The 9,833-nt window shown below is 35.3% G+C and overlaps 1 protein-coding gene across 1 annotated transcript in view; it reads right to left on the reverse strand.

Annotated features, from left to right (window-relative positions):
* Positions 1-8,630, reverse strand: part of LOC111512312 (sodium-dependent noradrenaline transporter) — a 69,565-nt gene extending 60,935 nt beyond the window's left edge. Inside the window, exon 1 of the mRNA XM_074179764.1 lies at positions 7,967-8,630. Within this exon, the coding sequence (XP_074035865.1) occupies positions 7,967-8,342 (376 nt within the window). The 5' untranslated portion in view covers positions 8,343-8,630. The remainder of the gene's footprint in view (positions 1-7,966) is intronic.
* Positions 8,631-9,833: the final 1,203 nt, after the last annotated feature.

The following is a 9,833-nucleotide window of genomic DNA, read 5'->3' on the forward strand; positions in this document are numbered from 1 at the left end:
TCAGATTCGAGTGCCAGTTGATAATTATCAGATAAATAATTATTGTTTTTTCTGTCGGCCGTGATAATCGCTCGAATATTCAACAGCAAAAAAACTCTGACTCTTCATTATTTGAATTAATGAAATACGAAACACCAATTTTGACTCTCAACATATTCAATCAGCCTTGAAGTCTTAAGTATAAAATAAAAAAATGTATCTTAAAATAGTACGAAAATTTAAAAAGATAAGAATCGGTGTGCAGAATGAGCTGATGATTATCTTATCCTGAAAATTGGATTATCTTTTCCATTTGAAACCCATACGAAAATTTTTCGAGCACAATATAAATTATTATTCGAAGAATCCACAAAAATGTAAGTGACCAATTTTTTTCAGTGTTTTAGAAATCACTTTTTATGCTATCGATTTCTGGATTACATAATTTCCTCTCCCTGGAACTTCGTATGAGCTTTAAATTAATGATGACATCAACACCAGCTCAATTTTCTTGAAATCAGGTGCTTCGAGACAAATTTCAAAGTAGATGATGGCTCAAGCCGGAAGACGTCCTATGTGAAAATGTTAGGACATGTTCTGATTGTCCATACAAAGAGGCAAAATGTAATCAGAATTCAAACATTTCAACCGTCTCTCGACCTTTTACAATTCACGATATACTCTGCAGACTAGATTTGGATTAACCGTGTATAATGTAGTGGTTTTTCCCAAAATTATTGTCTTTCATAGAAATGTTTTTTTTTCAAATTTCACACTCTGAACACTGTTTATAGTTAGAACATCACATAAGTTTAAAATTTCAAGGGGTATATTTTTAAGAGAGGAGAATTTTTGGAAAAGAATCGTTTGAGCTTTCTACTTTTCTATATTTGTACAAAAAAATGTGTGAAGTAGAAAGCCAAAACATTTCTTTTCAAAAAATCACACATGTCTTACTGGAAAACTGTACCGCCAGTCCAAATGAAAATAAAATCTGTCAAAGTTTTAGCTTCAGGAACATGTAAGGTGAAACTGAGGATCATCCAAGCTTCGATAAAATTGGGAATATATAGACCTCGTAAAAAGGCAGTGATAAAAACAATTAAATTGGTAACTCTATACGTGCACGCTGCCATTCTCGATATAAAAAATCAAATTAGGTAATATGGACCGGCAATATCGGAGTGCATTCAATCGTATTATTGCTAACGAACTTGCGATGACTTAATATTCATTATTCGTAATATCCATTCCGACGTAATTTGTTCCATTGATTTATAACTGTGGTTGGTCATTTCGAATTGTTGTGGTGAAAAGTTCCATACTTCGTTTGAAACTTTTATGCAGATTGAGTTCTTCGAATGGATCACGTATCAGAAAAAGTCGTTTGTAGGGGAAATGTGGGAAATTTGATCAGGTATCATCAGAAATAGTTCTTTGTATAAAGAAGAAACATTCAAATTTTTAATCATGGAATACCATATCTTTCATGTTCAACTGCTAATTCTTATCATATCGAACTCTTTCTGTATTTTCCTTTCTACCTTCCTTATGTGTTCTAAGTACAGTGTGTAAAAGCCAAATGGAATAAATTCATTATTTCGTTCACTGTACATATTTTTTTTAAATCTCGAAACACGTCCAATGTAAATGATAATTTGACATTCTTCAACGTATAAATGTCACCCCTACCTTCGAATGACAGGTACAACCCCCAATTTCTTAAATGTGAAGTATAGTTTTGTGATATATCGTTTGAAAGGTTTCCTCATTCTCTATTCAAAAATGTTATAGCTTAGTTTATTGCAACAATTAAGATAAAATGAATTAAGAGCATGTGGTTACCGAAATTCGATGAAATGCACTCAAAAACTAGAATGTAATGCAAAACGTAATGAAATGTAGAATACGAAAAAGAACTATGGATGTTAACGAAGTAAATGTTCAAAATGTCCACCGCGAACGTCTTGGCAATATCATAATCTCTAAATAAAACTGTCTTCTAACATTATTTAACATATCAGGCGAGGGATCTAATCGCCAGCGTTATTCGTTCTATTAAGTCATTCAAATCTGAAGGTTTAATTTTGTACACATTGCTCTTTATATATCCCCATCCAAAAAATCTAATGATGAAAGGTCAGGTGATCGCGCTGGCCATTCAATCGATCCTCGCCTCCCTATCCACTGAATGGGATATGTTGTATCGAGGTATTGCCGGAGATCAACTTGGTAATGTGGTGGTGCTCCATCCTACTGAAACCATATCGTATTCACTGGAACTTGAGGATTTCCTGGATCAGCATATAAATTTGCTGAACTTGGAATTATAGCATTTTGAAGTACAGTACTCTCTCGCTAATCCGCCGCTCCATAATCCGAGAACTACTATAATCCGCCGTTATTTCGCAAGTTGATCCAATATATAGACTCTCTGTAATCCGTCGTTATTGAACGAGTTTGGTTCGGTAATCCACCGCAGCAATCACCTCCCTCTCTTTTTTTTCTGGAATGTTCTATACATCGCCGTTTAGTCTTAAACAACTATGTACTCGTTAGTCCGCCACTAGGAACAAAAACGAACGGTCGCGCGTCTTTCTTTCTTGTTGTTAATTAGCAAAAAAATGGCTTCTTCACCACAATCGCGATCTACTAAACGAAAGCACGAAACTTTAACTTTAATGGAAAAGATGGAAATCTTAAAGAAAGTGGATAGTGGTGTGCCTTTTACAGACATAGCAAATCAGTTTCATATTGGGCGGTCAACAGTTTACGATATTCGGAAGAACAGAAATAAGATCGAAAACTATGTCACTAACGCCGAGTCTGGAATAGGAAAACGTCAAACGATGAGAACTGGTGAATATCCACAGTTGGAAGAAACACTTTTTTCGTGGTTTTTACAAGAGCGTCAACGTCACACACCGTCTGTTGCGACAGAAAGCACTCCAGTTCTATGAGAAAATTTATAAGAAAAATTATTTCAGAGCTAGTGAAGGATGGCTTACAAAATTTAAAGCAAGATTTGGAATCAGGTTGCTGTCTATAACTGGAGAGAAATTGTCCAGCAATGAGGCTGCTGTATCACCATTTCTTGAAGTTTTTATGAAAAAAATTGAAGAGCTTAATTTGACGGCGGATCAAGTTTACAATGCCGATGAAACTGGCTTATTTTGGCGACTTTTACCACATAAAACTTATGTTCACAGAAGTGAAACGTCTGCTCCAGGCAGAAAAGTATCCAAGGAGCGGATAACCGTTATGCCTTGTTCAAATGCAAGTGGCAGTCATAAGTTGAAACTCTTAGTTATTGGAAAATCTAAAAACCCTAGGCCATTCAAGAACATAAATCTCCCGGTTGTTTATATGAGTCAAAATAAAGCCTGGGTAACCAAAGATTTGTTTTACGACTGGTTTCATCATGTTTTCGTGCCTGAGGTGAAAAAATTTTCAAAGTCGCTAAATCTACCACAGAAAGCTCTTCTTGTGCTTGATAATGCTCCTGGACACGGCCCAAATGACGAATTATCATTTAGTGACGGCTGTATAAAAACACTTTTCCTTCCTGCTAATTTTACGCCTCTGCTCCAACAATGGATCAAAATGTGATACAAATGATGAAAAACAATAACAAAAAGAAGATTTTACTTAACGTCATAAGTCGAGAGGCAAACATTTCTGAAACTCTGAAAATGTTGAATATCAAAGATGCAGTTTTTACAGTTTCTGATGCCTGGGACGAAGATGGAGAAAGAGCAATCAAATCATCATGGAAAAAATTGTGGCCTAGAATTTGTGAAGATGATGACACTTGGGAAGAAGAGAATCTAATTCCATTACAGGAATTGATACAGTTTGCAACAAATCCTAATGCAGGTTTAACACGTGAAGATGTTGAAAATTGGTTTGAAGAAAACCCAGAAATATATGAGACACATTAAACCGAAGATGAGCTTGTAAATGTATCATTTGACTCATCCTTTGATATCTCATCAGACGAAATGTCGGTACATGTAGATTGCACTGTCAAATCAGAGGACGCTTTGGAAAGTGTTGACACTTGCATTAAATGGGCTCAGGAAAATGGAATGACATACGATATGGTTAGAAATTTACGTAAAATGCGTGATCAAGTAATTACGAAGATTTATTATGGCAAAAAACAGGCCAAAATAGACCAGTATTTTTCAAAACCTGAGTAATCGGTTACGTGTCAGTTTATTTTCTAATTTCAATTCATTTTTGTAAAACTACATACTGATATAAAATATATCTGCATATGAGTAAATATCTACATATGTTTTTTATTTTTTGTTCCTAGACACTATAATCCGCCGTTTCCAGTAATCCGCCGATGGTCCGGATTTTATGGTGGCGGATTAGCGAGAGAGTACTGTAGTGCCAAATAATTATAGCCATTCAAATTGCCCTCAATGAAAAAGGGACTCATTGGTCCCTATAATACCTGTCCAAACACTAACCTTTTGAGGGTATTGCGTGTGTTCTTCTGTCATCCAGTGAGGATTTTCCGTTGACCATTAGCGGCAATTTTGCCGATTAGCATGACCGTTAAGAGACAAAGTACACTCATCAAAAAACATAACACCTTCTAATTGGATGATATTGTTATCTAATATGTTCATCACTTCCTCACAAAAATAAGTTCTTCTATCAAAATCGTCTTTCATGAGCTCCTGAGTAGGTATCATTTTATAGGAATGCATTTTATTGTCTTTTAATATGTTTACTGTCGATGTATGGCCAACATTGAATGTAGTGTATGTTTGTTTACTCAATGTATGTGGGTTTTCCTCGAACTGAATCATCACATATTATTTGAGTTCATCACTCATTGCATTGGCAGCTGCTTTTTTCATCTGCCCCACATGAGCAAGCTCGCGAAACTGTTTTTCTATTTTGCCTATTGTTCCTTGAGATATGGGCGGTAAATCAGAAAATTTCCCATGAAATAGGCGAGATAATTCCTGTGATGTTCGGGTTTTATCTCCGTGCCCAATTATTTGTGAAACTGTTATTTTATACATTTCCGTTAATCTAACCATTTGTCAGACTTGAAGTTAACGAACTTCAAACTTAAATTAAAATACTAACAAGTGTTGTAACATTAGTTGTCAGTATTTCTGAAGAAGCTATACAATAACTTCCTCAAGCGCAAACTTTACGCTTGAGGAAGCTATTGTATAGTGAAACACGTGTCGCGGTTTTCGTAAAACCCTTTAAAGTGAAAATCATACAATAAACTGTATTAATGAGTTTTAATTTAGATTTTCATCAAGAATCGGCCAGTTCTATTAATCTATCTATCAATTAACGTAGGTTTCATTTTCAAGATTGGCAGTTTCAAAGAATATTTCCAGCTGTTAGGCACTTTCAGAATCGTAAACGGAAAGGAAAATTACATGGTGAATTGATGCTTTTCATAAACATGTTCCGAAAAATCGTGTTTCAAAATTATGGAAGTAACTTGTCTGCATTTAGGGTGCAGTTTTTTTTTCGTTATTTTCTCACAAGTGTGCTGTTTGCTAGAAACAACACAATCACAACAAACGAAAAGTAAACTACGAATTTCATAGCATAAGATGTATTTCTTCATGAATGCAAATATTGATTATTCAAACGAAGTTATTATGAAATTATTTATTATACACGGACAGTGTGATCAAATCATTGCCAGAACTTGTAGAAAATTCAACCAAATGTATCTAGAATTAACACCAATGAACGAGAGGAAGTTTGTAAGATTACAAAATAAATTCCTTAACTATGGCTCCATGTTAAAAGCGCCTTCAACATTACCAAAACCTGTTACTTCAAATGAGGACAATACTGTTAACGTTTTGGCATATTTTTATGCATATCCAGAAGCTTCCATTCGCAGTGCAGAAAAAGATTTAGGTGTATCACATGTTTCAGTACAACGAATTTTGAAAAATCACGGAATGCATCCGTATAAATTTACCAAAGTTCAAGCTCTAAAAGCAGAAGACTTTGAACGTAGAATGCATTTTTGTGAATCCCTTTTGATTCATACACAGGAAGATCGGGAATTTATGTCAAAAATAATTTGGAGCGACGAATCAAAATTTACGAGGAATGGTATTTTCAATAGAAGGAATAAACATTTTTGGGCTAATCATAATCCTCATGTTACAAAAGAAATGGGTTTTCAAGAAAAATTTGACCTGAATGTTTTCTGTATTCTGAAGAACAATAAAATTAGCTTTTTTATTTATGAAGACACACTGAATGCAGAGAGATATCTCCAAATATCAAGGACGACTGTAACCGTGGAATTCGTGGTTTCAACTGGACGGAGCGCCAGCTCATTCCACCCAGGAAGTTTCCAGGAAACTTGACGAACTCCTCGACGATCTTTGGTTTAGGCGTTTAGGGCCGTGGGATTGGCCACCGAGATCACCCGATCTCACGCCACTTGACTTTTTTATGGGGTGTTTTAAAAGAAAGGGTATACAGTACTCCAGTGCCTACCAAAGAAGAATTGCGACACCGAATAGTGCGGAGTTTTGAAGATCTGGATCCCCAGGAAATTGAAAAAGCAACCACAAGTCGCGTACAAAAAACATTTTGAAGTGTTTAGAATGTAATGGACAACATTTTCAGCATTTGTTGTGAAAATGTGATATTTTTTTTACAATTTTGTTATTTTGAATCATCCTATTCTGTTATTGTCTGTACTTTCACATGTTTTAGCCCACAAAATCTTACTTTTTACCTAGAAATGACTGATTTTTGGTACAGTTGTTCCCTGGAAACTTTGAGCCATAGTTAAGGAAATTATTTTGTAACCTTACAAACTTCCTCTCGTTCATTGGTCTTAATTCAGAATACATTTGGTTGAATTTTTTACACGTTCTGGCAATGATTTGATCACTTTGTTCATGTGTATAATAAATAATTTCATAAGAACTTCGTTTGAATAATCGATATTTGCATTCATTTTGGAAGATGATTCGAAACACCGTCGATAACTCTTTGTAAATTACTTATAAAAGTAACCGCACTGCTATAAGCTTGATAATTCCACTGCTACCTAAATCCAAATTCTAAAAAAAAATGTTTCTAGAAGAAGCGACTTCATTGAGAAAACTTGACGATTTAGGTATAGGGATATGATATATCATCTTGAAGCATTTTTCACCATCTTTCAATTTACCGAGTAATATACAGGTGGTTTCTTTTAAAAAAATGAACTTTCGACTACTTCTATGCACAATGGAAATAATAGTAATTTCAGCACGCCCTGTATGATATGGGGTCGATTTCTTGGTGTTATTTATATATTTCAAGTTTGTCCAAACTATCATCAAAATATTGACTTTTTATGAATTGAGAGTACTGATGTACTTAATTTCAATTAAGGCTATGTTTTCGACAATATTAAGCACAATTTATTTTTTATCTCGAAAACAGATAGAGATAGGTATAGGACATTATCAACAAAAAAGTATTAAAATACCAGAGCGATTTCAAAAATGTATTAATATACGGGGTGTTCCATTTAAAAAAATTAAGTTGCTAGAACTTTTTGATGGAAGTGGCAACGCCGCAATGCTGAAAATATTTTAGATCGATAGAACAGGTAAGGAAATGTGAGAGGTAAAATTTTCAGAAAAATCATGCTTTGCGTTTTCCAGAAACGTCTAACCTACCATCGACCGTGAGTCACGCTGTATAGATCAGTAATAAAAACTTTTGTGACTTTCGATACAAAAATATTGTTTCCTGTTGAACAAAAAACTCATATTATGAAAAATTAAACACTTCTTGGTATTGACAAAAACTTCCCTTCAAAATCAGTTCAAGATTATGCATGCAAAGTTTGTCAGGCTCAAAATTTCTTCTGCTCCCTCGTCTATCACACACTTTCAACAAAATGGAATCGAAAATAAAAACATTATTTCATACAACTTTCGCCCGACGCATCACCCTGTATAGATTCACTCACCTGAAACTTGTGGGGTACTATTCGAAGACCCGTAACCATCATCCAAGGTAGACGTCGGTGTGGAATGTACGTTGGATTTCTTATTGTGTCCGTTCTCGTTGCTTGCTTTGATCGTTTCGCTACTTCCAAACTCCTCTTTTTCAACTACATCAACTCCTTTGCTATTGTCGCATTGCCTCCTCGCCATATCAGAGAAGCTCTTCGACGACCGTTTACCGAAAAAACTTTGCCCCGTCACCTGTATGTCTGGGGAACTTTTTCTCTTTTTTTCTTTGATATCCAGCGAGAGGTTGTTTTTAGAAACAATTTTTGATTGGGAAATATCTGTGGTTTTATCCAACGGCTTCAGGGGAAAGTTGTCGTAGATATGGGACATTTTTGTTAACACTTTAGACCATGTTAAGCGCGTGAAACTGTTTTCAAACTAGTTTAGTGTCTGATAGTTGTTATATCACCACTAGAACATCGCTCGAAAGACTTTTAAAAAGTTCTCTGGTCGATATTTTTGAATATAGTCAACAGCGAAGTTTGGTTTCACTTTCAATATCAAATTTTAAAATTACTTACTCGGTAATGCTTGAACTGTTCACAGATATTTTATTTTTTGTCGTTATAAATTGGATGATTCAGAAGACGTTTCGGTGATGATAAAATGTGCACAGGAGTGATATGAATTTGGTGGCCGAATGGAAGGGATGCTGATGACAAACTAAGCGTTGAATCGTAGGATGCGACGCCTTGTTGACAGGATTCCACAAAACTTGGACAGACGCTCTCTCGTCGGTTTCTAGTGGTTCTTTTTCCGCTTATTTCCGAAATAAATCGTTGAAGGTATTAGAGTTGGAAATTAATACTTCTTATATTTGATTTTGTAATTATGGCAGGGACTGGATCCAGAGTGCCTGAAGGTTAGAAATGTAATTTCTGGTTCTTAATAGAGATTGTTGTCTAGAATTGAACTCAGTCTGGAATACATAAATAATCCCTTTTCAATGTGTTGCCATTAGTAGTTTCACGGTGATTTCGGGAATAATGTTGAATTGTGGGGTAGTTAGGTTTCTTTTAATAGTATTGTATAAATATATTTGTGTCACTGAACTATATTCAAGTCAATATTTGAATTTCACTTTTTAATTAATGATTCTATATACAGTGTCATCCCCAAAGTATGCACCATATGGGAAACTTATTTATTGAGGGTTTTTCGACAAAAAGTTATTCTTGATAAAAGTTTGTGCATTCCCTAAAACTGAACATGCACCAACAAAATTCAGTAAAACACACGTAGGCAGGACTTTAGTATTTGGGATAACGCCCACCAGGGGGAGTGGCATATCAATCGAAAGGGGACGATGAGAGGAACACAATGGTATGGGTTTCATCGCGAGGAAATGACAAAAAATATTTTTTATTCATATTATTCTATTACATATATTTTGGTTTGAACTGACTTTTTATACATTTAATGAGTTCTAAGAAGGGATCCAACTTATTGTGACGGACTTCCCGACACCAGAGATATTCGCACATGTGCATGGCCAGGTCATCACCACTGTAACCACGCTCTTCCAAATCGTGTTTCAACCATTTCCAACTTCCTTATATTGTCTGAATCTGAGGTTAGGTTAGGTTAGGTTAGGTCAGGTTAGGTTAGGTAAGGTTAGGTTAGGTAAGGTTAGGTTGGGTTGGGTTGGGTTAGGTTGGGTTAGGTTGGGTTGGGTTAGGTTAGGTAAGGTTAGGTTAGGTTAGGTTAGGTTAGGTTAGGTTAGGTTAGGTTAGGTTAGGTTAGGTTAGGTTAGGTTAGGTTAGGTTAGGTTAGGTTAGGTTAGGTTAGGTTAGGTTAGGTTAGGTTAGGTTGGGTTGGGTT

This window comes from Leptinotarsa decemlineata, unplaced genomic scaffold (assembly GCF_025532065.1).
Source record: "Leptinotarsa decemlineata unplaced genomic scaffold, Ldec_3_MD MMD2_tig00026282_RagTag_RagTag, whole genome shotgun sequence".
NCBI classification, from domain to species: Eukaryota; Metazoa; Arthropoda; class Insecta; order Coleoptera; family Chrysomelidae; genus Leptinotarsa; species Leptinotarsa decemlineata.